Genomic DNA, 27,570 nt, shown 5'->3' on the forward strand with positions numbered 1-27,570 from the left:
GCTGCAGTATCCTTATCACCCATCCAGTGCATTGGCAGATAGACACACGGATGGGAACTCCTCTCTAGTTAGTGCTTTAGGATCCCCAAACATTTTTATACATGGCTGATCACAAAAGGCCTGTCCCTCAGCCATTATAATTCCCTTAAAGCCTCCTTATCCCTCTTACCTCGAGGTCACGGACCTTGGGCTGAGCATAATTTCAGCTTTATGGAAGTGCATAGGAAACATCTGTTTGGGAGTAGGATTTCCTGCTGGGAGAGGAATGAAGATCCCTTAATCCTACCAGTCCCAAGCCTTCCTGTCATCATCAATCCAATGTTATTAAAATTTGGTTCAGGTGTAGATGTGCTTTGCAAGGCTTTTATGGCTTGGAGTTACTGGGGCTGTTGTGTAACAGCTCAGGGAGTGGTTGCTAACTACCTCTGCAATACAGAACTCAGCACACACAGGAATTACAGCCATTTGTTGTGTCCATCTTTTTGAATGGATAGTCCAGGCTTCCTGGTATTTGTGGTGTTCCATGTGGGCATCAGCCTGTGTCTGAGCTACAGGCACTGTCCATCAGCATGGCAGTGATTTATCTCTGTTACAGACAGATCATTAAAACAGGATTGTGATGTTTTATACCTGATAAAAAAAGAGGTGTTGTATGGTGTTACATTTGTACAAATATGTATGTTCATTGCATCTTCTTAACATGTTCCTTGTTATAGTGAAACCTAGAGTGTCCAGGCCTGGAGACCAGCAAGGAAATGCACATGATAAACCCATAGAGGTCTCAGTAATTGCAGGGGAAGATGTCACACTTCCATGTGAAGTGAGGAGCTTACCACCCCCCATAATTACCTGGGCCAAAGAAATGCAGCTCATATCTCCATTCTCTCCAAGGTAACAATGTTTGATGAAAAACTAAATAAAACTGAAATTGCCTTTGAACTGTCAGGATTTTGGAAGTGTGTGTGATTTCTGACTGCCACAGGATTGCTCAGAAGGTGTTACTGTGTTTCTTTATCCTGCCTGACCTCTTGTACTGAGTCTTGAAACTTTTTTCCGAGCTTGCTAAGCATGTGCACTGGTGCACAGCTCCTATTTCAGCATGTGCTTATATCCAGTCTCAGGAGGTGAGGAGGAAAGAGATCCTGGGTATTTTTACTGTGGTGGTTCCCAGAGACTCACATCATCTGTGCATGATTATAATTGTTCAAAAACTATTTTTTCTTATGTACTTCATATTTATGCTCAGGGGAGGACTGTCTGTGATTTACATGAAGTTTGGGCTGCCAGTAGGATACAGGTGATGATGATAAACTTTTGGGTGTGCTGACAAGGGTACTGTGTTTTGGATCCAAAAACTCACCAGAGACTTTTGAACATGTGAAAGCAGAATTAAATACTTGTAAAATGTTGAGGTGACAGCTTTAGAGAAGGAAGAGCTGGGGACTGTGTTGGACAGTGTTGGAGTTCTGTCTTATCATTTAATGTGGCACAGAGCAAGAGGGGAGATGAGCCCGTAACTATTCCCTGGATGCTCCCTCTTGGAGTGCCAGGTGGTGTCACCAGCTGCAGTGCTGCTTTCTGCTCCTCAGGGTCCCTCAGAAGGGCCAGGCAGCAGCTGTATCCATAAAACAGGGAATGGCAAGGCTGGCACTGTGCTTGCTGGTGTCTCCCAGTGATCCCATGGATGGAATCTGTCAGTGTCTGAGCTAAGGAGTTGTACTGGAGGTCCTCTTTCCCTTGTGGCCAAACCTGCACCTTGGAGGCATTCCAGGGAGCCTGTGACAGCTTCAGCAGATCTTTTGCCACCATGTCTGCTGAAGGAGGTTCATGTGCAGGGATTTGGCTTGTTATCAGTAATCCATGAGGGATTTTCTGCTGTGTCCTGTGAGCATGCTGCATGCGCTAACACATCTGCATTCTTTGTCTCTTGTCCTTGTTTTACCTCAGGAGACACTGATAAATTAGGGTATTTGCTCATGGCTGTTGTGGTGAAATCCAAGTTGTCCAGAGGAGCAGAAGTCCAGCTCAGCCCATTCCATAAAATTGTTTACAGATGTCAGCAAAAGTTACAGATTAGTCCAAACAGAACTGTTTGAGACCACCCAAAGACCTTGTTAAAAATGTGAACAGTAAACAAAGGGAGAGGGAAATCAGATATGAAGGAACTTTTATCAGAAAGCAAATGTAATTACTGGACAAAATCAAGGAGGAGAAGTTGCTTCAGAAATTTGTCTTTTGGGCTTATAAAAAAAGAGCCAAAAATTTTGGAAAGATACAGGCCACAGAGGAGGAATTGTAGTATCAGACAGATTTTACACTGGAGAAAATACATTTTACTTTCATTCATCTTTCCAGCCATTATTGCAATCCCCAAATTTGCCATTTATGTCCTCATGATAGCGTTGTCCTAATTAGTGCCACAGAAAGGAAGACAGATGATTCCACCAATTACCACCAATTCTGGATGTTACCTTGAACGCCTGGCTTCAATTTCTTCTTGTTGGTCCTTAGTGTAATTTTTTCTTTCCTCCTCACTTATTTTCCCTGTCTCTATTACCTTTGACTCCTACAGAAGATTTTGGCTTAGCTGGCCAAAGTAGTTTCTGGTGTTACAGATCTGTGACCAGAACTATGGGAGAACTTAATGCTGTTAATTATTTACTGGGGAATAATAGCAATTCCTATAAACACCAGAACTGGCAGTTTTGAATCAAAAATCCTATCTTGCATCTTGAATCAATGTAACATCACTTTTTTGCCAGCATGAAGCAGTAATAAACGTTTTAACTTTCTGACCCTGCTGACCTGAGCTGAGCAAAACATTTTAACAAGGGGGGCTAAAAGCTCAATTTCTCTGCCTCTATCATATTTTAGTAAGTCCTATAAATAGCTAGAACCAAATTTTGTAATTTGGATCTTAAATTTTAGATATTTGCTATTGTGTATTCTTACAATATTAGATATTGTGTATTCTGAATATAGGGGCTTCATAAACAGTTAGGAAAAAAATGAGTAAACCTGAGTCATAGTTGCATAATATGGTCAGAGTGGTGTTGTTTTAGTTCATAGCAAACATTAGCAGTGTGCAGGGAGAGGTCATTCAGCTTTCCATACACATTTATACAGTTTATCTGCTTCTCCTTTTCCAGACACACTTTCCTCCCCTCAGGGTCAATGAAGATCAGTGAGACCCAAGTCTCAGACAGTGGAATGTATATCTGTGTTGCCACAAACATTGCTGGGAACGTGACTCAGTCAGTGAAGCTCAGTGTACATGGTGAGTTGGAACTCCAGGGTTCATCATCTGCAAGTGTCCACATGGAACTGAGCATCTTTAAGAGGTTTCCAAAGTTTTTTCCTAATTGACATTAAATCCTCTCAGCTGTTGTTCTTTCAGGTTGTATTATCTTCATAGGTGAGTTATTGATTTTGTGGAAAGTAAATATTGTATAAACACCCACAAATACATAGGTATGTATAAAGGTGTTCAGTGGCTCGAGCCAGGACCTGTGCCCCTCACCTTTATCCCATATCACTCCTTTGTCTCTCTCCTGCCCAACCATTGTCTCTTAAACACTCAATGTCAACGCTGGAAAAATGTCACTTTTTATTGTTTCAGGCATTTTTTAAAAGTCTTTTTATTGCCAACAATTTTTAGGAAAAAAAATATTGTGGCAAAAGAATTATGGTGGGTTTATATTATTCTGTAGGACCAGCAAAATCACTTCCAGTCATATTTTGTCTCCCTTGTCTGAACTTGTGTTTGGAAAGGTACAAAGATCAGGGATTAGGGAAAGGAAATTAAAATTCCAAAAGGAAAATGTGATTAACTCTATCATAAATGTTTTTAAATTGTTTTGTGTTATGAAGAAGCAGTACTCACAGCTCTTCCAGTGTGCTCAGAATATGGTGGGGCTCATGGGAGTTGTGCAGTGTGGCTTGTTCAAATAAATTCAGCACTAGGGTATCTCCCATCCTATTCTGTGCAGAGAACATGCTCTTGTAGTCACCTGATGGCATTTGATTTCAGTAAATAAGGAACATTTTCTAAAATGATAAAAATGGAAAAGAATTTCAAAGGATCATAAAATGGTTTGAATTGAAAGTGATTTTTAAAGGTCATCCACTGCCACCCCTGCCATGGGCAGGGACATCTCCCACTATCCCAGGGTGCCCCAAGCCCTGTCCAGCCTGGCCTTGGACATTGCCAGAGATCCAGGGGCAGCCACAGCTTCTCTGGGCACCCTGAGCCAGGGCCTCACCACCCTCACCATAAAAATTTTTTTTCTTATACCTGGTCTGAATCTACCCTCTCTTAATTTAAAATAGTTCCCCCTTGTCCCAAGTCTCTCTCCAGCTCTCCTGGAGCCCTCTTGGGCACTGGAAGGTACACTATGGTCTCCCTGAAACTTTATTTTCACCAGGTTTAACACCCCCAGCTCTCCCAGCCTGAAGAATGATCCTGTATGTTGTTTCTTTAACATTTCTGTGAACTGAAATTATCTTCCTCAGTTCCTCCAAGGATCCAGCATGGGCCTCGAGTTGTGAAAGTGCAGGCTGGGCAGCGAGTGGAGCTTCCCTGCAGTGCCCAGGGCATCCCTGCTCCATCGGTCTCTTGGTTCCGAGGCACAAGTGCTGTGCCCACAGATGGGGGGAAGTTCCTGCAGAGCCCAGATGGAGCTCTGGGCATCAGCAGTGCCCAGCTCTCTGATGCTGGCATCTACACCTGTGTGGCCACCAACAGTGCCGGCAGTGACACAGCAGAGGTCACGGTACAAGTGCAAGGTACTTGTTTGGGGCCATGCTTCTGCCCTGGCCCGGGCTGGCAGGGACTCCCTGCCAGTGGTGTGGGCTTGGGGCTTTGCAGGGCAGGGCTTTCTCTCTCCCACTGTTACGTGATGCAAAAGCCACATCTGGTTTAGATGTTATGTTCTGATGGTAATTGAGGAGAGTTAGAATGAGCAACTAGTCTTTGGAGAGGTTGCAGGAATAAAAAAAAGAAGTGTGCACACTCTCTTTAAATTAAAAAATGATGTTGAAATGGTAAAAGGGTAAGTGGTCAATGTGCCAATTTAAATACGTAGTGCAGGTCCTCACCTGAGGGCTGACAGATGTCAATGGAGCATAACTGACTTAAGCTAAGCAGGAATTGTTTCTTCTTTGCAAAAGTCTAAAGGCAACATTCTGATCCCTTTGGATTAGAGATGCTGAGAAATGCTTCCTACAGGCAACAAAGAACTCTCAGTAACTTTATTTAATTATAAAGAATATGCTTCATATAGTCTCAGTCTGCAGAGGAGTTTAAAATGAGACTTGAGAGCAAAGATGGCAGCAGCACTGATATATGTGTGGAGAAAAAACCAAAATAATATTTTTCAGATTATGCAGAAACATTGCCTTCAAAATAAATTTAGCAAGATTTAAAGAGAACTATTTTCTGTCTAGTTTGAATGCCTCTTTGTACTGCTTACTTCCTAAATATTCCCACTGAAATGAAAACCACTTGTGCAGTACCCATTCCAGTTAATGTAAAGAGAGTTATTGGAGTGTGACCTTGTGTGAATGAGAGACTGAGTGTTATGTATTGTCAGACTGTATTTTTATATTTGGAGCAGAGATCAAGCAGTTTTTTGGGTTTAATTTTCTCTCAGAGCCTCCCACTATTGAGGACCTGGACCCTCCATTCAACAGCCCTTTCCAAGAAAGAGTGGCCAACCAGCACATTTCATTCCCATGCCCTGCAAAAGGTGAGTGTCTTGGTGATGAAAGGATCTTTATCTGTTGACCATTGCAGATCACAATGCTGCTGTAAAAATGTCCAATTCACACAGTATTTTCCATGTATACTTTATATGAAAAAATTCAAAGTAATAGTGATTTAAATAACCACTGTGTGTGGAAGTCCTGTGGAAAGTCATTGCTAGCCAACAAGGATTTGACAGTGTTTAGGATTAAGATTTTTAATGTTAAAATCATCTTGTAACAGCTGGCCTCCCCATGTGTTGTCCTTTCAGCAAGGCTTCCAGCAAGCAGCAGGAGTTGTTTGAATCAATCTTGTTCTGAGCTGAGTGAAGCATTTGTGGCCATTTCCCCTTTTCCATGCAGGTATTCCCAAGCCAGCCATCAAATGGCTGCGGAACGGGCGGGAGCTGACCGGGGCTGAGCCGGGGCTCTCGGTGCTGGAGGATGGGACCCTGCTGGTCATAGCTGCCCTCACACCCTCAGACAGTGGGGACTATGTCTGCGTGGCAGCCAACGAGGCTGGGAGCACACAGAGGAGATACAGCCTGAAAGTCCATGGTAAATAATACATACAGCCCTTGGGGAGTTGCCTTGGGAAAGTATCTTCTGTTTTCTTCTTCCAAATCACATGGCCCAAAGCTGCCCTTGTGCTGTTAAATTATAAAATCTGAGTACTTCCTATTTTTCTGACACTCTCTGTAGTTTTCTTTTCCCCTGTTTTTTTCTGTTCTCTGTGACTTTATGCACAAACCATCCTTGTTTTGCTCAAGGATCTTATAAATAGAAACCCCAGCTTTACTTGAAAATTTTAATGCGAATAACAAATGAAGCTTTCTACCGTCGAAGCTACAGATTGAGAGCTAGATCTGCATTTCAAATGAGAGAAGAGTTATCAGAGTGAACACAGACTAGGAGATTTTCTATTTGCTGATGTTCTTCCTCTTCCAGAATCCTAGTTAGGAAATAGAAACCCTACAAACTACTTTTATTCCAGCCTTTTTCACTTCCCATGATGGTCAGTTCTAATGCTTGGGCAGGATTATATCCTTGTTTTAAGAAGAGTAGGAATTCCATCTCGTACAATCAGGGCTCCTCAGTGGGATTGGAACTTTCTAATCCACAGTTTAAGGCCATTCTCTCTGCATTCATAGTGGGACAAATGATAGATGGGGTACATGGGCATGACTGGACCAGTGAAGAGGACGGATGACTCTGGAATAGGCTTCCTTCATATGCTAAACAAATAACACTAGATTTCAAGATTAAATTTCAGATTAAGATTATTCTCTTAAAATGTTGATGGTGCTTGTGTTTGAGTGAATTTCCATGGGAGTCTTTTATTGAGCAAGAGAGAACTGTTTTTGGCAAAGAGAAGAAAGGACCAGGGAGATTATGTCCAGAGCCTGAAGACAAATGGAAATGTTGGGAAGGGAATGAGAAGAGTTTGAGAAATTTTGATTTATAGTGGTCCCTGACTGGGATGGAAAGGAAGAACAGGGAAATCACTGGAATAGGAAGACTTAAATCATAATATTGAGCTTTCTTTCAGTTCCTCCTGAAATTAGAGACCAAGATAAGGTGACAAATACATCTGTGGTTGTGCATCACCCTGTAAGTCTCTTCTGTGAAGTAACTGGTAACCCCTTTCCAGTCATCTCCTGGTATAAGGATGATATCCAGGTATGTTGGATTAATCTAACTGTGGAGTTCTGAGGGCTTGGTATGAGAATTCATTCAAATTAAATACAGGTAAATGCCTTTATGTTTATTCAAGTGCTCTAAGAACACGTGCACAAAAAGGCAGCTAAATATGGCTTATCCATTCATTCTGTAAGTCAAATGTAAACTCTTTATTTTCAGTATACCCTTACAAATTGATCTTGGCAATCCCCCAGTATTGTAGATGACAATCCTTGCAGAGGGGACCAATATTGCCATTTTTTCATTCTATAGATGGATAAATAAGAACTTTTGGAGTAGATTGAATTCCTCAGGATTATCCTTGAGTCCTCTGTTTCCACTTGTAGCTGATAAGTCGTAGTTTAAGATGAGGAGAGATCCCTTTATGCACTCCCTGGGGCTGGCCATTGCTCCTGGGGCTGGCCATTGCTGCTGGTTGGAGTTTCCCCACTCCCTGCCCTAGGCTGAGCTACAAACCATATTGAATACATTGCAGCAGGGCAGGAGATTAGTGCTGAAACTGAAAGGGGAAACAGATTATCGTTCCACTAAAACTACCATTTTCTTATAAAAATCCAGCTGTGATACTTGGCTGCTGTATCTTGGATCACATAAGGCTAATGTCTCGGGTTCCTCTAAGGTTGTGGAAAGCAGTGCTCTCCAGATTTTGCACAATGGGAAGATACTGAAGCTCCTGAAAGCTACTACTGAGGACGCAGGACAGTATTCATGCAAAGCCATAAATGTAGCAGGAAGTTCTGAGAAGCTGTTTAACCTCCATATACTTGGTTAGTTCCATGGCTTTGGGATTGATTTTTGTTTGGTTTGGGTTTTAGTTTGTGATTGGAAAAACAGTTGATATTTAAGAAACCAGTAAATTTCAGATCATTATAAATAGATTGTTCCACTCACTGCCCGTGAATTATTGGCTGCTGAAGCACTGAGTGCTTAAACCTTGCCGTTCTTGTAGTAACACAGATAAAATACTGCTTTTTATTCCTGGGCTTTGGTGCTTTGTTTTGTGTTTGGGGTGTGCAGTGTGACACAGGGGTGTTCCTTGGTACAGTTCACCAGTGCAGGTGTGGAAGTGCTTGTCACTATAGGCACACTGTTGTTATCTGCAGAATTCCCTCTGCAATGAACACTAAAGGTGTTTCAAGGGAATAGTAAGATCCACTGCTGCATTCCCTTCAGTCACAGGGCAGAGGTTCCCAGGTTAAATACCAGTCCTTCCTTAATGTTTGTCTTTTTAAAGTTCCACCGAGCATAATAGGTGCCGATAGCCCTGGTGAAGTGGCAGTCATCCTCAACCAGGAAATCCATCTGGAATGCAGAGCCAAAGGCTTCCCTGTTCCTGACATTCACTGGTTCAAGGATGGCAAGTGAGTATATTGCAGCTTTTGTGGTTTGTGTCAGCTTCTTCCTCCCCTAGAGCAGAGAGGAAGGAGGTGCAGTGTGTAACTACTTCATGTTAACTTAGTGTCACAGAATTTGGGGTGGTGTGAGGTGGTAAATTCTTTAATCAAAACTTAACATCCCACTGTCCTTTCTGAACTTCCCCATTATTGGCACCTGCAGAGCAGATTTTGGGTTTTTGGAGCAAGATGATGGTTGAAGCAAGATAAGCAGAACCATTTCTTTGAGTTTATTCTGTGCGTTACTCTGACTGGATTATTTTACACACATTATTAGTTAAAATGCAGATGTTTAGCTGGGATGATTTTTTCACTGGTAGAGAGAACTCGTATCAGATGTTTTGCTGGCTAGTGCCTTGTGCAGTTCTGCATCTATACATTAAAGGTTTGAAACATTATATGTACATATATATGTTTGAAAACATTTATAGCCTGCATGTTTTCCATTCCTCATCTCATCTTCCAGGAAAGCACACCAGAAGAATTCTTAAATATTAGCTGAAAACCCAGCTGTGCTGGGTGTTTTTAATGTTTAATAATGTAGTTCAGTATAGGCATTGGTCAGGACTCACAGATACTCTGCTGTGACAATTCCTTACCCTTTGCTATGGATATTGTTCCTGTGTAGTAGTTGACATTTTGTTATCAGCAAAAGCCTGGCATGACTAAATAAATTAGGAAAAGGAGCTGAGGTCAGGTGTGTGTGTGACTCTGGCTCTGATGCTGGCATCCTGGAGGTCTCAGAAAAGTACTTTTTGTGGTTTGATTTATTTTAGAAGTTAGGAGTAGAGTTAATGGTAATAACTTGTCACTGCAGGGTGGTTCTTGAGATTAATGCTATTAATTTAGTGCTAAATGGCACTCTGGAATGGTACAATTATTGTCACCAAATCACCTCTTCTTTTTACTGTCAGTTTAAATCAGTGCTGAAAGGGTGGGGGCAGAATTCTGTGAAGCAAAATGGTCTCTGTTTCAGGCCCTTGTTTTTGGGTGATCCCAATGTTGAGCTCCTGGACAGAGACCAAGTTCTCCACATCAAGAGTGCTCGCAGGGTTGACAAGGGTCGCTACCAGTGCAGTGCCACCAACACTGCTGGCAAACAAGTGAAGGAGGTCAGGCTCATTGTCCATGGTAAGTTTATGGAATGCCTGATCCCAGAAGATCCTCTTGTTTTACTCTTAAGGTTTTTTTTTTTTTGAATGGAGATACTCAGGCAAATACAAATTAAGTCTCTGATGCTACAAAATTTGTGTGTAAATTTGATTTAATAATTATGTGTTCGCAAAATGATCTTTTTAGGCATTTGTATGTATGAATTTAAGTATGAATGCAGTCTTTGCAGGCTTGAAAAAACACCTTGAAATGTTGTTTGTATGCTTCTTTTCTAATTAGTGAAAGCAAAAAATCTTGAAGGGTGTTCTCAAATTCTGCTGTTAGTTTCAACTGAATTTTTATTATCACATTGTCTTCATTGTTTTGATCTGTCATACGGAGGAGAAGATTATTAAGATTTTGATTTTAATACACATTTGGTCTTACTTTTCTTAACCTGCTGCCAGGATACACCCTGTACTTCATGGGACTCAGAAGTTCTTGTGCCTGGAGTGTGAAGGGTAGGGATTTGAGTCTGTTAGCTCTCAAGTCCTCCCTTGCTATGGATTTGTTCCTGAACGTTTTGTGTGATTCTGTGAACTTAATGTACATTATTTCCCTCACCTGGGACACTTGTAAAGCACAGAGCACCCATAGACACTGGAATTTGGCTGCACACCATTCTGTCAGGAACAGAAAGAATACTGGGAGGACTTGCAGGGGATTGAGGGTAGTGGCTGTTTTGAGATTAGAAGAATAAAACAGCTTCCCCCACCTCCATGCAGATAAAATTGTCGCAGATGAGTAGATTTATTTCAGGTTCTTCTGGAAAGATGAATTTGTGACAGCAGAATGGAACTTCTCTTTACTTTTGTATTTCTCATTAGTCCTGGCTAGACAAACAGAAGCCCACAGAGTAAGTGAGGAACCTCAATGCTTGCTAGTTCTTACTTTGTTTTAGCTGTTTAGCCCTGCTTTTGGGTTTGATATTTTTCCAAAACACCATATTAAAACCATTCCTCATCTCTGATAGACACATGCAGTCGCCTTTGAACTGGGTGTGTTTCAGCATATTCAGTGGATTTGGGGTTTTTGATACAAAAGATGTTTAATTAGTAAATATTTCATTGTGGTTTGCTAACTGCAGGACCTGTCTCAGGTGGGGATCCATCCGTTCACAGGTGCTTTGCTGTGCATTTCTGCAGTGGTGTTTTCAATGACCACTGTGGAAGTCAGAGGAATCCATGGATGTACTGAGCATGTTTGGCAGCAGAGGAGTCAATGTGTCTGCCAGATGTGTCTGGTCCTTTCAGCAGCCATAAATTTAGTCGTTGCCAATTGCACTGTGTTTTTATTGCTTCTATAGAGATTTACGGACTCTTTATATTGGCTGATTTACACAAGAGCTTGTTTGCTAGAAAAATCCGAGTCCTGCTGCCTAGAGAGCAAGGGAAATGACTATGGGCCAAAAAACTTCAAAAATAGGAGCATAAAGCAAGACTATTAAGCTCATGCTTAGTCTCAAAGTAACTGACTTCATCCTCAAAAGTTTGGAGCATGGAGCAGTTCCCACCGCGATTGTGGAGGCTCTTGGGTGTGTTTGGTATTTTCAATAGCAGGATCCTTGCTGGGAGGATGCATCTCCCAAGGCATCCAGGGATTACTCTTTCTTTGGAGCCAGGGAAGAGGGCTGCCCAAATGCATTGCAGGAGGCATGGAGGCCCAGCTGTCCTAACCTGATACATGTTGGAGCCTAGAGGCCTTTTTGTTGTGTTCTCTTCATGCTTTCCACCCTGTGTGCCTTGAAGGACTGTACAGGTGATAGTTGAGCTCTGCTGGCTAAAGAAACAAAGAAAACAGAGCAGGAAGGGTTGGAAGGCTGATGAGGATATTGTATTCTTACAGCATTCTAATGTTTTATTCAAATCTGCACATATTTGTAGTCTAAAGCTTTAATGTTGTTGTTTTGTCTTTTGAACTAGTGCCCCCCAGTATTAAGGGAGGAAATATTACCACAGAGGTATCAGTGCTCCTCAACAACCTGGTAAATCTGGAATGCGAAGCCAAGGGAATCCCTGTGCCCACCATCACCTGGTACAAGGATGGGCAGCGTGTGATGTCCAGCCCCCAGGCTCTGTATGTGGACAGAGGCCAGTTCCTGCAGATCCCGCGGGCACAGGTGTCGGACTCTGCCCAGTACTCGTGTCGTGTGAGCAGCGCTGCGGGGGCTGCAGAGAAGCTCTTCCATGTGGATGTCTATGGTGAGGGACAGTTCCTGGGCTGCCTTACTGCTCCTGCAGAACGGCTGTGGAAGAGATCTTCAGCCTCTGCTGCCTGCAGCGGCTGTGATTAAATTCTGGCCTCTGTTGGCGGGGCTGTGTAGAGGGAGATTTAGACCCTCTGCTTTATGAGACTCTCGGACAGCTCTTGACTTCGTGGAATCATAAAATGGTGTGGGTTGAAAGGGACCTTAAATAAGGCCCATCCAGTGCCACCCCTGCCATGGGCAGGGAAACTTTCCACTAGCCCAGATCTGCTCCAAGCCCCACCCATCCTGGTCTTGGAGTCTTCCAGGGATCCAGTGGCAGCCACAGCTGCCAGGGCCTGCCCACCCTTACAGGGAACAATTCCTTCCCAATACCCTGTCTAGCCCTGCCCTCCCTTCACTGGCCTTGATACCATGCTTTGTTCTACTCAGCTATTTCTCTTCCATATATATCCATTCTCTATCTCACATCTGCATGCTAAGCAATACTTATTTGAAAGAACCACTCAGAATGGGATCTTTACTGTACTGCTTTAAGTCCTTCTTGTTTAGTTCTTCCTTCTCAAAGTACTGCAAATCTTCTTTTTATACAGCTGGTCAATTTTGAATTTTGAGCTACATAATTTGACTTCTCTGCCTTGCCTTGCCCCAGCAGCAAATTCTCACATGAAATTGTGCGTGACGTGATGGCAGATGGAGCCAGAGTGGGTGGAACAAACCCATTTTCTCTTAATACATTTTCTGGCTACAGAATTAATGTCTTGCAATATATTTCTTCCTTTCTGCAGTTCCTCCAGTAATCGAGGGTGATGCTGACACAGCCCAGAGCAGGCAGGTGGTTACTGGCAATTCCCTGACTTTGGAGTGTAAGGCTGCTGGCAACCCTCCCCCTCTCCTGACCTGGTTAAAAGATGGAGTTCCTGTGAAAGCAAGTGACAAGCTCCGTGTCCTGGCTGGGGGGAAGCAGCTGGAGATCCTGAACACCGTTGAAGCTGACCAGGGCCAGTACTGGTGTGTGGCCACAAGCATAGCTGGAGAACAAGAAATCAAGTATGACGTTGAAATCTTAGGTGTGTGAGCTGCAGATTTATCAGGTTCCCATAAACCTAAGATAGCAAAGTTCCATGAAACCAATGGTTTTGTTGGTATTAATATATTAAGATGAGTTAGTCATACTCTGTATCTAGCTGAACTAGCACTGCACAACTTTTCTGTCCAGGGCTACACGACAGTTGAAGACTTGTATTTCAGGTTAGTTCTTGAAGGATTTTTGTGAATGTGGTAGGTAAATATTCTCAGAAACCTCTAAAGTTATTCTTATTTGTCTTCACAGAAGAAAATCACAGAAATCCATTAGAAATACCACTTAGTAGTTGCCTCTGGGAGAGGACATTTTTCTCTGAATTTGTGTTGTGCAAGTTTTGAACCTTTTAGTGAAAAAATTCTTTTTCTTCTTGACTGTGTAATTTAATCGATTACACAGTCTGTATCTTAGCAGTCCCTTCTGAATGTCTTGAGGTCTTCTCCTGACATGAAAGAGAATTGTAAAGAACTGATTTTTATGTTTTGCTCACTTAAACATAATACTGAATACAGATGTAGAGCATCCCTTCTGCTTCTGCAGGTAATGTCACTGGTCTTGATAGGGGAGGAGCTGTGTGGTAGTGCTTCCTTCCCACAGAGGATGAGGCAGGGTGAAGAAGACCTGGAAGAGGATCCTCTGCACATTTGTTTTCTCCTTCTGCTGGCAGAAGGTGCCAAAAGACTTCCTGCTTCCCACCCATTCACAAAGTTCTTCTGACAGAATAACAATAAACAGTAAAAAAGTGAGAGCAGTGATTTGAAGCCACAAAATGTTACTGGGCAGATATTTCCGTTTAGAAAGGAACAGTTGTTCATAATGAATCAATGTGTGTTTAACAGTGCTATTTGGGAGAGACTTGTTTGATATTTCTGATGTGTAAATGTTTCTCTTGGTGGATTTTTCTCTCTTACAGTGCCACCATTTGTGGAAGGTGGGGATGAGCTCTTGGGCTACATTGTGATTCTCCACAGCCCTTTGGAGCTGGACTGTTCAGCAAGAGGGACACCCTCACCAACTATCACGTAAGGGCACTGGTATGACAGTAGAAAAAATATAAATAAATCTGCTGGTTGATTAGGGGCGCTTAATGAGCCACCTGTTTTAATCAGTGGTGGTTAATGAGTAGAGGACAAACTGGCTCCACTCCACCATCAGGCACTCACTTGGCAACATCAGGATTTCATTTTAAAGTAGTTAGGTTTGTTGTGCCACTGTCCATGTCCTGGAGATGAGGATAGAAAACAAGAGCAGACAAAACTTTTAAGTCCTTTGCTAATGCAACTATATGTGCCATTTCTTCTGCCACTCATGATTGCTTTTGCTTTGGAGATTCCTCTCTGCCTCTGGTGGTATCTGCTGTCACCTTTCTGACACTGTCTTTAGTGGCTATTCCCCAATACTCCCTTCTGATAAACCCTTCAATCTATGGCACTCAGACAAGGGGAATTCAACCTGACACTTCCAGACTTCCTTAGAAATGCAGACAGAGTTACTGAGGCATTCTGTTTGATAGAATCGTGGATATTTTAATTTTGTTGTTGATCTTCCTTTCTTTTCAACTGAAATGGAACTTTCTTTTTGGTAGGTGGTTTAAAGATGGTCAGCCAGTTGGAGAGGAGGCTGGACACAAGGTCTTACTAAATGGACAGAAACTTGTCATCTCTCAAGCTCAAGTGTCAGACAGCGGCCGCTATAAATGTGTGGCCACAAACAAGGCTGGAGAGCATGAAAAGGAATTTGATGTTACAGTGCATGGTAGGTTACTCAAGGTGGGCGGGAAGCAGCAGACTGCTTTTTTTTCAAATTGCTGGCAGGAAGGTGCTCAAACTTTTTATACGTGTTTATTTGCATTAGCAGGTTGTAAAACTGGAGAGGAGATTAGATGAAATAGAATCATAGAATGGTTTGGGTTGGACACCAGCCATGGCAGGGACGCCTTCCACTAGATCTGGAAGTAGAAGTAAAGCTGCACTTACCTCTGGGATACTGCTTCGGTACATTTAGATGTACATGTTTAAATGAGACAATGTTTTTGTTTCTGGTGCTTTTTGCAGTTCCTCCAACCATTAAATCAGCTGGGCCTTCCGAGAGAGCAGTTGTGCTCCACAAGCCTGTGACACTGCAGTGCATAGCTAGTGGCATCCCCAGCCCTTCCATAACCTGGTTAAAGGATGGACAGCCAGTAAACACAGCCAGGGGAAATATCAGAGTAAGCATGATTCTTTTATGGGATCCAAACCATGGAAGGTAATTGCCGTAAGTTATGTGTGTTAGTGCTTCTTTTCCTTTTGCTTCCCTCACACTGTAATACAAAAGTGCTTAAGAGCCATCCTGCAGAGTGAGGAGCTTTCTATCTGATTAGGGTGGTGTCTCAGGTAATAGGAGTGTTCAGTAGGCTGAGTCTCACTAGACACCTCATATCAGGAGAGTCCATGACTGGAAATTCAGAATCTCTCCTTCCAGTTGTACTTTGCCCTTCAAGGTCAAATGCTTATCTGCTTATTTTGAGGTGACTCTAGCCACTCATCCCTGTGAGATGGGATTATCTGAGCAGTTCTGTGATCACTGCAGCACTTACCTATAATTTCCTTCTCCTGGTGAGATCCTGCCTTACCATGAAGAACCCTCCCCAGTGCTCGCGTGTTCCGGGATGAGTGCTTGCAGTGGCTTTGATTTCCCATGGCTGGAGCAGTTTTTTGTACCTTGCCTGCAGTCTCCTTTGCCTGCCTGCCCCTCGCCAGCCAGGTCTCCACACCTGTACAGCTCCTGATGCTGCTGTCCCAGGGACAGTGAAATGTCTGAGCCAGCAGTTTCCTCATTCCATGAAGCCGGGGTTGGGAGGGGATGAGACCGGCCGTGTCCGCTCACCCAGAGTGGCTGTGCTGGGGCAGTGGTGTCACACACTCCTCTCTGTGTTTGGGAACAGCTGGAGGCCTCGGGCCGTGTCCTGCAGCTCGGCAAGGCCCTGCCCGGAGATGCTGCCCGCTACACCTGCGTGGCCACCAACGCTGCGGGGGAGGCCCAGCAGCACACCCGGCTCCACGTGCACGGTAACGCGCCCAAACGGGGCTGTCCACGCAGCCCAGGCACCTGGCTTTCCTTGCACATCCATCTCTCAGTTCCCTTTCTCTGTCCCACTCTGTTGGTAAGGAGTGAGAGCAAAAAGTGGCTTTTTCAGAGTTTGGCCTCTCTCCTGTAATACCAAAGGACACAGAAATGAATTAATGGCTTTACAGGTACCTCTGCTGCTCAGAGGCATCCCAAAAAGCCAAACACATTCCTTCTAACCTACCCCACAGAAGGGTACTCTGTGTTTCTTAATCAATGTGTGATATACTACCACTGGCATTACTAATTTCATCCAAGCTTTTTGTGGGTATTAGTATTCCCTGTGACCTCGGGAAATGGGAAATTTTTATAGGAATAACTTTTCTGAGAAAGGAATGTTTTCTTGTGAGGGGATTTTTCTGCCTGTTGAAAGGAATTTTCTTTTGCAGCTAAAAACAGTGTGAAAAGAATCAGGGAGACTTGAGAATCTGTCATTTGCATGTGAATTTAATAAATGCTCTCACCATGGTTTACATATTTTTGGCTTAGAAGTGGTCACGAAGTGTTATGTTTTGCTGATGTGACCCAGTCCTCAAAGGAGGTGTGAGAATCCTCAGGAGGTGCACGAAAAGACTGTGGCAATATTTTCACAGAGTATGGCTATATTGATTTTTATTGCCAAACCAAACCAGTAACTGGAAAACATTCAACTGAATCGAGGAGAGGTTGCAGAGTCTCTGTGGATGGGACTTAGAAAGAGGAGCCACATTCAGACTGTGGTCATTGCATCATAACTAACTTCACTGTGAATCCCATGCTCATAAAGCTCTCCTTTGCTATCAGTCTTCTTGTTCAAACTGTCATTATCTGGCATTTCTGTCATGTTTCAGATTTTGGAACTTCAGGGATGTAAAAGCTGTCTACACTACTCAGTTTACTATCACCAGATGAAGTGAGGGGAGCTTGCCACAAGAAATAACTGCTATTCTGTGTTGTGTACCCATTTACTTGCAAATTTTTAAGTTCCATTTTTCCTGGAAAAAAATAAAATTAGCAAAAATAATGTTTTATTTCTCTTACCACTAATGATACTATATAATTAGAGAGTATTCCCATTTCAGAGGTGAAATGTGGAGAAATTCCTTTGTCACTCAGCAGCTGAAGCTTGTGCAACTCATTGCCCAAAATTTCTCCAAGGGTAGATGGCTTTGTCATCACGTGCTCTGCTAGCTGGGTGGCTGAATTAACAGAAACCTGCTGCTTTTGTCTCTTCCCAGAACCACCCAGTCTGGAAGATGCAGGAAAAATATTAAATGAAACAGTGGTGGTGAATAATCCAATTCATCTTGAATGCAGAGCGTCTGGGAACCCTTTGCCAGGTATCCATGTGCACCTCGGGGAACATTCTCATCAAGGGTTTCACTTTCATGTGTCTTTGGAAAGTAAGGAATATGCTGAATGTGGACCTAATTGTGTGATTTTAAACCAGCTAGAAACTGTGTGATGGGAAATGTCAATGGATGGGCTGACATGGAGGAAGGATTGAGGAATTCAGTGATCCCCACTGATAAATGAGTGAAAAGACATCACAAGGATAATCTATTCACTTGTGATGCCCTGTCCACGGGCAAAAGCCCTATTTGATTTCTACTGAATGAGCTTTAAACACATTCACTTTTATCTCCTGTCACTTCAGTATTTGTTAGTGTAGGGCAGACCTGCAATATTTCATGGATTGGCTCTGCCTGTCAAGTATGCTCGTGTCTAGGACTTTTTTAATGTGTGGATTTTGTTACCTGGTAAGATATAAAATGATAAATAATTATGAGAGCAGTTTGCTGTATTAATTGCCCTATTATTGTAGGGCAAAACAGGGGGAATAGTTACTAAGAGCTTATATCTAATATAGCAAATTATTCTCATGCTGATTATAGCAACATTTTCAGATAAAAGGTATTATTACATTTCAGATGTGCAGCCAGCTTCTCATTTTGTGCCTTTTTAAGAATTAATTCACAACAATGTATTATTTTGTAGAATAATTTATACTTACATGAAAAAATTAAAATACTGAGGTAGTAAAATCTTAGCGTAAGAATTTTATGTCTATCTTACGCTCCTTTTAAATTTTTTTCTCCTTTATCCTCCAAATTTTCAGTTATTTTAATTATCAATAATTAAAACAATGGATTTCAGATAATTTATGCAATAAACAGCTTGGTCACCCCTGGTGTGATGCAATGTCACATCCTATTGTCAAGATACAACATGACTCAGGAAATTGAGGAGCACAGCATCCCACTGGAAAAGAGAGAAGTTGTGTGCAAGTCTTGTCTATCAGTCAGACCAGAGCACTTAGTGTGAGTGTGAGTCTTTCTCCAAAAACCCAGTGTATTACAGATAATCCTTCCCTGAGCAGGAATTTAATCTCATTAGTGAAGTGGTGCCAGCAGAGCCTCAATGTCCCATTCTCCTCATGGATGGTGCCATCTTTTGGCTGAGATGCAAAATCTGCAGATTTTCTTGGTTGGCAACTTCCTATAAAATTTTCTTCTGCAGTAACACCAAGTTTTCTGCTCTTTATTTTCAGATTTTTGATCTGCCAGTTCCACTTTAATTTGGTTGCTTATGTTTTGATTCTTTGTTCCATATAGTTCAGTTTAATGTAATGATAATTTAAGGTAAAAGGTAAAAAAAAATTGATATATGTTATCAAATCCCTGGATAGATTCTCTATCTATCCCCTATTATAAAAATCTATATCATCTAGGGATATTATAGATATATATATAAAATTTTCTTCTACAGTAACACCAAGTTTTCTGCTCTTTATTTTCAGATTTTTGATCTGCCAGTTCCACTTTGATTTGATTGCTTATGTTTTGATTCTTTGTTCCACATAGTTCAGTTTAATGTAATGTTAATTTAAGGTAGAAGGTAAAAAAAAATTGATATATGTTATCGAATCCCCGGATAAATCCTCTATCTATCTATCTCCTATTATAAATATCTATAATATCTAGGGATATTATAGCATTCCTGGATGGTTTGGGTTGGAAGGAACCTGAAAGCTCATCTCCTTCCATCCCCCTGCCATAGGTAGGGACACCTTCATATTTTTGTGTGGTTTTAAACAGCTGCTCTTTATCATGGTATAAGATAAGTAAATTTCCTGTAATTTGCTTTTTGTGATAATTTCTCAATTTCAGAACACTTTTCCATAAATATATGGGAGGTGTGGATGATAGTGTCAAATTTCCTGTTGAACTTCGGGGCATAGTCAGCAAATCTTCCTATTTCCTGATCTTCTGTCACGTTTTACTATTCTTGATCACGACTAACACTGCCACTGACTGTTAAACGTCGGTGTGTGTGTGTGTGAAAGCCAAGGCCGTGTCACAGCTCTGTGGTGCCGCGTTTGTCGGGGCTGTCAGTGACTTGTCCCCGTTCCTCCCGCAGCCGTGTCGTGGTCCAAGGACGGGCGGGCGCTGGCTGGCAGGGGACAGGTGCTGCGCATCGAGGCCGCGCAGGTGGCCGACTCCGGCCTCTACAGGTGCCTGGCTGCCAACGCCGCGGGCACGGCCGAGCTGCTCTACAGCCTCCAGGTCCATGGTGAGTGCACAACCACGGAGCTGTCACTTCTGGAACTTGGGGAGCACTTCTGAGAGCATTGAGTCCAGCTTTTCCCCCAGTGCTGCCAAGGCCACCCCTGACCCATGTCCCCAAGTGCTCCATCCACACGGCTTTTAAATCCCTCCAGGGATTTGGACCCCACCACTGCCCTGGACAGCTGTGCCACTGTCCATAAAGAAACTTGTCTTAATATTCAAATTAACCTCCCTACCCCCAGCACAACTTGAGGCTGTTTCTTCTTGCCCTGTATTGTGAATTAGGAATAGTACATGCAAGCTCCACCTTTGTTTTCCTTCTTTTCCAGTCTGCTTAACAGACTTGGTGTCACTCATCATATGAACACAGAATCCCAGGGTGGTTTGTGTTGGAAGGGACCTTACAGCCCATCCAGTGTCACCCCCTGCCACAGGCAGAGACACCTTCTACTATCCCAGATTGTTCCAAGTCCCATCCAACCTGCCTGGGACACTTCCAGGGATCCAGGGGCAGCCACAGCCTCTCTGGAAATTCCTTCCAGGATCCTCTCCACCCTCACAGCCAGGAATTCCTTCCCAATATCCCATTTTAACCCTGTCCTCTGGCAGTGCAAACTCATTCCCCCTTGTCCTGGCACTCCATGGTCTTCACTCTTCTGTTTTCTCATTAGAATAAGTGTTTTGAATGTGGAAAATGTGCCAAGGGAAGGCATTTCTAGGAAGATGAATTTGTGGAAGAGGTATTCTGTTTAAGGGATCACTTGATCAGTTTTGAGGGCCTGGAAGTTGCTGGGGTTTGTTGTAGGTGACTTCGAAGCTCACAGTAGACAAAGAACACAGATCAAATGCTCTTTCATAATCCAAGAGTTTTAAAGAAAAAAGAACTGTGTCTAAGAAGATGAAGTGGAAGTGTGGGTGTTTGCTGAACCCAGCAAAAGCCCAATTGGAGCTTTTCCAGTGATTTCAGTGGCTTTTGAATATGGCCAGAGTCCAAATTCTTATCTTCAATACATGCATGTGCATGTAGCTGGTTTTCTGGGGGAGTCTTCTGTACAAAAGTGTGGCCCAAATTTGGCACCTGAGATGCACACACACTATATAGTTCCTATTAATGTTAGTAAATGACTTGGGCAGTGCATTTCCATGAATTTTATGACCATCATGGGAAAAACTGATGGCACAAGACACAGTCAAAGGCAATTAACCCCACCCAGTGATTAATTGTCAGGAAATTCTTAGAGCTAAGGTCATTATTCTAGTTAAATAGAAAGTAACTCCTCAGTACACGTGTGTCTTTTTAGGGGTGGCAGAATTTCAGCAAACATGTCCAGAGTTTTCTAGGGGACTAAAATTTTCTAAGACACAGAGCTTCCCCTTCTAGAACAAAGTATATGCTGTTACTTTAGTTGATGCCACAACTAGTGGCATCAAAGGAGCTAATTGCATCGACCTCCTGTCCATGAACCTGTTTCATTCAGCTGGTGTCCTGCCAGGCTGACAGTAGAGAGGTGCTGGAATTTGCCATCCACAGGTTCATCATCCACTGTCCTTAGAGTTTATGAGTTTGAGAAGAAAAAACTTAAAAATTTTGCCTTTACCAGTGGAAGCAATGACTTCTTAATGGAGAGCAGGCTCAAATGCCAAGTACTGAAAGTTGTGCTGCATTTATGGAAAAGCTGCTCTAGATTTCCATTAGCACCTGCCTTGGTCAATTACTGGTCTTATTCACTAGTTTGTGTTGTTAATAGTGTTATTAATGAATCTTATTTGCAGTGCAAAATTTTACATGTTTCCTTCCCTCACACAGGGCTATATGTATGAGTTGCACACACCATTCTCATCTCTTTGCAGGAGTGACTTTAAATATTAAGTTTTTGTGTGATACTAACTTCTAGACTTTATCACTAAGTTATTATTGATAGGAGCAACTAGAATAGTTTTGATTCTCGTAATACATGAAAGATCTTCCTTTTTTAATGATTCTTGTCTCCCTTTCTACCTGAGCCCTACAACATTTGCTAGACTGTGTGCCTCGAGTAAGTGCTTTAGATGTTCCATTGCAACGTTTTGTGTCATCAGAGAGGCAGATGTTTTGCAGTCTAATCTGATAAACGTTTCCATATGCTCTGCTAGGGCAATTTATCACTCTGTGTATGGATTTGCTTTATGTGGTTTATATGGTAAACTCTTTTCTTTAATCCCCACCACTCCTAAAGTCTTCCACAAGGTCTAAATGGAATAGTAGAAAAGTTTGAGGGAATATTTTCTGGCTTTATGGTGTGTTTCCTGGGTTTCACAGCTGTCCTCTGGGCTGTGGGCCCAGTCCCACATACCTTGCTCACAGTAGTTTCACTGCAGTTATCTGCCTGCTCATGCTAGGGAAGAGCAGGATCTGGCACAGAGCAAAGACATGACAAGGGTTCAGCAGGAATAACATGAGAAAAGAGAAATAACATCCAAAACCATGCAGCCTATTTAATGTCATTGTGATTAATACTCTTATGTAGCTGTTACAGCCCTTTTTCTGTGGATTTTTTTTTTCAGTCCCCCCATCCATCTCTGGCAGCAGTGACATGGTGACAGTAGTGGTCAATAATGCAGTGAGACTGGAGTGTGAAGCCAGAGGCATTCCTGCCCCTATCCTGACATGGCTGAAGGATGGGAGCCCTGTGTCCAGCGTCACCAATGGCCTCCAGGTACCAGGGACAGATCCTGCTCTATGGTGGTCCCTGTTGTGGGAGGAGGCTTTTAAGTCAATGCTGTTTAATGGAAGAGAATAAGTTGGAGGATTTGGAATAATAATATAAGGCCTTTAAGTCTGGGTTGTGTGAGTTTAGCTCCAGTACTTTGTGAAGTGGAAGATAGAGATATATTGAAATAAAGTGGTCCTTTCACCTGGTGTCATACTGAGTAAATCTGCATCAACAAATTTTCTGCTTACTGGGAAGAAGGGGAAATTGGACCAGATTCCTCTGCTGAAGAGATCTGGGAGCTCATTACATACAACAGTAATTCAGAAAAGAAAACCAACCTCTGATATAAGGAGATATTTAAGAGGTAAAATGAGAGGTCGTGGTTGGTTTGTGGAAGTTGATTTCATAATTTGAAAGGGAAGAGGGGGAACTGTGTTCTGTGGGGACAGATCAGGGCACAGACAAAAGGTGTAACAGCATGTTTAAAGCTGGTGGGAGGGAGGGAGGGGTGTCCAGATCCTGCAAAGTCTTGAGAATGCCAGGAATTCCCAGGGGCTGGCACGAAGTGAGAGTTTTGCTTTTGCAAGTCTGGATTAGAAGAGAACACTGGAGTGCAGGGAGATGGTGGGAAGCAGTGGCAAAACAAGTGTCCCATTGTGAAATGAGCCCTGGGAGTTCCCCCGCCTGTGTTTGACACTGGGGTGTGCCTGAAGGTGCTGTGCTCCTGCTGCAGGTCCTGTCGGGGGGCCGGGTGCTGGCACTGCCCAGTGCCCAGCTCAGTGACACGGGGACATACACGTGCGTGGCAGTCAACGCTGCGGGGGAGAGCCAGAGGGACATCGACCTCCGTGTTTATGGTGAGTGACAAATGTCTTCCTTCTGGTTCTGAGAGCTCTTCTTGAAGCTTTAATTTAACACACTGGGCCCAGACCCTGAGCAGTGCTGAGTAGAAATTGTCCCAGTCTGTAATGGAAGGCCAGGTGAGGAAGAGTGGATTGTGTATGGAAGTTAAAACACATATGCACATCCACCTTCATTTACTAAAGTGTCTGGGTGTGTCCTTCTGTGTATCCTTGAAGGAATGTAACTACAGCAATGCATTTACAAGTTGAATGCATAAAAACTCATTTACAAATGATAAAACACGTGTTTGTGTAAAAGCAGATAGATTTGCCAAGTGAGAGATATTCTTGGGCCCAGTGCTCTGTTGTCTTTATTGCACCAGAAAGAGGTACTGGGAGTTCCCCATCCAGCGCTGCAGTTCCCATGCCATTCCCAAGACTTGCTCTGCCTCCCTAAATGGAGGGGATTCTCTTAGTGCTAAATAGTGACACTGTGTTGAGTCCAGCCAGTCAGCTCTGTCTCCTTCAAAGAGCAGGAAAGAAGTGGTTTTATAGTTTGTCAGTTTTCCAGGTTGTCAGTGAGTTAATCCTGAATTTTTTACCCAAACTTGTGTAAATTCATCCTCCCTTCTGATTCAGGTAATGCTCTCAGATACCTGGTGGGATTGTTGGGACTGTCCTGTGCAGGATTTTGGTGATCCCTGCAGGTCCCTTCCAACTCAGGACATTCTTGTGCTTTCTTGTAACTTGTATGAATTTCATCCTGGATGTTTTATAACTTGTATTAGATGCCTTTTCATATTCATAGAATGGTTTGGGTTGGAAGGGACATTAAATGCCATCCAGTGCCATCCCCTGCCATGGGCAGGGACACCTTCCACTGTCCCAGGTTGTGCCAAGCCCCATCCAGCCTGGTCTTGGATGCTTCCAAGGATCCAGGGGCAGCCACAGCTTCTCTGGGCACTCTGTCCCAGGGTCTCTTCATTCTCACAGGGAAGGATCCCTTCCCAATATCCCATCTAACCTTGCCTCTGGAAGGCACTTATAATTGTCCTGTCTCTCCAGACCCCTGCCCAGAGTCCCTCTGCAGTTCTCTTGGTGCCTCTTCAGGCACTGGAAGGGTCCCTAAGGTCACTCCATGTTGTGTTCTCAGAGTCTGTGGGTGCTGTGCCAGCAGGGATGCCAGGGAGTGTGACTGTAGCTGGTTTTGAGTTCCCTTGGACACCTCAGAGGATTTGTCCAACAGCAAAATGAGGATGAGCAATAACCTGACATTTGTTTTAGAAATGTTACAGTACCACATGTGTAGAGAGGCATTTACAATTGAGGTTCCAAATGTAGTTTGGCTTCTGCTTTCAGTAGGTCAGTGGACTCTGCCAGTCTCTGGCATTATGGCAATCCCCTGTGGATAACCTTGCAAGAAAAGTTAGGAGTTTGCATGAGTTCTAAGAAGGGGCAGCTGGGCAAGTTATTTGTTCTTGAGTTTGGCTTTCAGAATTGTCTCCCTTGGTTGGGGTACCCCTGACTAAAGTCCTGGTAACTTTTGCATCTAGAAGGGGCAGTTAGAAACCCAGGACTCTGCTGTGGCAAGTGAGCCAAAGTTAATATAGGCTGGAACATGTTATGTCTAGAGCAAGGAATATGAAGGTGTCCTTTGGAGTTTGAGGACAGGTGTGTATGTCTGTGTAAAGTGACATAGATATATTTATTATTCCTCTTGTATTTTCTGGAACATCTGTCCATTTTAGCTGGAGGAAATGAAAAGAGTTAGGAGTTGTGTATGTTTAAAATTAGTGTTGTATTAGAAGCTGGCCAGGGTTGAGCTCAGCTGCAGGACCAGCTTGAGTGAGGCTGTCACCAAAAAGTAATATTGCTCTTCAGACTTACCTCATAAGGGCAATCTAATTAAGAAGCCACAGGAGGAAAGTAATTTGGAGCAGAGTTAGAGCTGGGTTGGTTGGAAATGTGCACTGAGACAGGAGTTGAAACAAGCTCAGTTATGTACAGTTACTATGAGCATAATTAGATTAATTTTAAAACCTGTTCCTTCAGAAATAAGTGCTTTAGTGTCTGTGTCATAAACCCAGTTTCCTTTTGAGCACATTTCAATTCATTTTGCTGAGAGGAAAAGTAATTGGTTGAAAAGTCTTCGGAAATAAATTTGCCTTCTGCCAGAATGGATCAGCTTTCAAGTCTAAGTTCCACAATACTCATAAAGAACCTGGACCTTTGTGAGTTCTAGAATGACAAAAAGATAAACAGATTTTTTTCACTTGCTGTATTTCTTATCCACAGGGACAAAGCTTTTCCCTAAATTATTTACAAACTGATTAAATCAGTTTGCAAATAATTGAGGGAAAATCAGCAGTTTCCTTATTTGCAAAATAACAAAATCAGCAGTTCTCCTCTGAATTTCCTGGGCAAGAAACACAAAGCTTGATTGTTCCTGGTCTTTTTAGGCCACCTTGTCTTGCTGTCCCCTGAGTGCCACTTTGGGACACATTCTGGTCTCCTGTGTGTGATTAACCTAGTGTGCTTTCTCTCACAGACAGTCCCACTGCCTCCCTTCTCTCCCCCAAAGTTCCGTGCACTCAGACCCTCAGGGTCTGGGGTCATGGATCCCAAAACTAAATGACAAAGGAAATGTGACAATAAAGGTTCTTATATTTGGTCCTGGTCAGCTTCTTGGTGGGTTGTATTTTGCCTGTGTTCTTTTTGATTGCAGCCATGAACACTTTCCCTATGGAAAATTTCTGACTTGCTGTGTTCAAGGTTTAGTTCTCAGTTGCCTTCTCAGTTACTTTTGTTTTTCTGGTTGTGGAAACACAATATTTTTAATGAGGAGAAAAATGTGTTTTCATAAATCCTGATACTGTTCAAGAACAGCTAATGGGTTTCAATTAAAGTGTCCAATGGTTTGGGTTTTTGTGTTTCTACACAGAAAACTTTCTTTTCAAAAGGAGATTTTCCTACTGTCTGATTTGGAAATAATAGTGTAAAAATGAGGTTACCACTGAACTGCAGGACAAATGTGAATATAATGCTCAGTGCCAACAACTGCAATAATTAGTAGATCCCACACAGACCTTATACATGGGCTACTTGTAGATTATGATTTATTGATTAAGTCATTAACCCATTGATTTGCTTGTTGACCATGTAAATTCTTATTCTGTCAGCTGTATTTGGCCATCTCTGGACAAATTATCTGTAGGTCAGACTTTTCCTTAAAGTCAAGAATCCTTCTTGGCACTGTCTGGAGCAGCTTAAGACATTTTCAGCTTCTGGGGTTGATTGTTATCTTATGATGTTATAATGAGCTTTTTCACTCAGCAGCTCTTTTTTCTTCTTGGAGGAATGCATCCCCCCCATTTTTATGTACTGGGCGTTTTCCTTTCTAGCTACATTTAAAGGGTTTTTTTTACTGTAGCTGATACCTCACTAGTGTGTATTTTGTGTGGAAGGTATTCTGTAAATAACAAAAATCATTATTGTGTTTTTTGTGGAATAAAGGAAACTGAAGTTATGCGTAACTGAAGGTGTGTCATTTTGTCTTTGCACAGTGAAGTCCCTTAACTCCACATTATGTTTGCTCTGTGAAATCTTCAGTGCCCAAAGGTCCCTTGGTTTGAGCAATAGGACAAGAGGAAACAGCCTCAGGTTGTGCCAGGGGAGGTTCAGGTTGGATATTAGGAACAATTCTTCACAGAAAGGATGCTCAGGCACTGGTACATCTGCCTGGGGCAGGGATGGAGTTGCCATCCCTGGGGGAATTTAAGACCTTTGGATGTTGTTCCTGGGGACCGTGCTGGGGAATGGCTGGACTTGGTGGTCTCAGAGGGCTTTTCCAAGGTAACCAAGTGTGTGCTTGTGTTGGTGCAGTTCCCCCCGACATCGTGGGCGAGGAGCAGAACGTGTCGGTGCTGCTGGGCCAGGCGCTGGAGCTGCGGTGCCAGGGCAGCGCCGTGCCCCCGCCGCGCCTGGCCTGGCTCAGGGACGGGCGGCCCTTGCTGGAGAAGCCAGGCCTGGGCATCTCTGCAGATGGCAGCGTGCTGAGGGTAAGCTGGGCACGCAGCAAGCTGGGGCTCCCTCCTGGGCAG

At 43.1% G+C, this 27,570-nt stretch overlaps 1 protein-coding gene across 1 annotated transcript in view; it reads left to right on the forward strand.

Annotated features, from left to right (window-relative positions):
- Nucleotides 1-27,570, forward strand: part of HMCN1 (hemicentin 1) — a 164,485-nt gene that overhangs the window by 72,501 nt on the left and 64,414 nt on the right. Inside the window, exons 22-41 of the mRNA XM_021525146.2 lie at nucleotides 717-891; nucleotides 3,150-3,277; nucleotides 4,513-4,785; nucleotides 5,652-5,747; nucleotides 6,106-6,300; nucleotides 7,292-7,422; nucleotides 8,063-8,210; nucleotides 8,678-8,804; nucleotides 9,814-9,968; nucleotides 11,912-12,190; nucleotides 12,984-13,265; nucleotides 14,193-14,301; nucleotides 14,865-15,034; nucleotides 15,334-15,488; nucleotides 16,206-16,329; nucleotides 17,605-17,706; nucleotides 19,787-19,939; nucleotides 22,480-22,631; nucleotides 23,362-23,485; nucleotides 27,353-27,528. Coding sequence (XP_021380821.2) covers nucleotides 717-891; nucleotides 3,150-3,277; nucleotides 4,513-4,785; nucleotides 5,652-5,747; nucleotides 6,106-6,300; nucleotides 7,292-7,422; nucleotides 8,063-8,210; nucleotides 8,678-8,804; nucleotides 9,814-9,968; nucleotides 11,912-12,190; nucleotides 12,984-13,265; nucleotides 14,193-14,301; nucleotides 14,865-15,034; nucleotides 15,334-15,488; nucleotides 16,206-16,329; nucleotides 17,605-17,706; nucleotides 19,787-19,939; nucleotides 22,480-22,631; nucleotides 23,362-23,485; nucleotides 27,353-27,528 — 3,254 coding nt within the window. The remainder of the gene's footprint in view (nucleotides 1-716; nucleotides 892-3,149; nucleotides 3,278-4,512; nucleotides 4,786-5,651; nucleotides 5,748-6,105; nucleotides 6,301-7,291; nucleotides 7,423-8,062; nucleotides 8,211-8,677; nucleotides 8,805-9,813; nucleotides 9,969-11,911; nucleotides 12,191-12,983; nucleotides 13,266-14,192; nucleotides 14,302-14,864; nucleotides 15,035-15,333; nucleotides 15,489-16,205; nucleotides 16,330-17,604; nucleotides 17,707-19,786; nucleotides 19,940-22,479; nucleotides 22,632-23,361; nucleotides 23,486-27,352; nucleotides 27,529-27,570) is intronic.

This window comes from Lonchura striata, chromosome 9, assembly GCF_046129695.1.
Source record: "Lonchura striata isolate bLonStr1 chromosome 9, bLonStr1.mat, whole genome shotgun sequence".
Classification (NCBI taxonomy): Eukaryota; Metazoa; Chordata; class Aves; order Passeriformes; family Estrildidae; genus Lonchura; species Lonchura striata.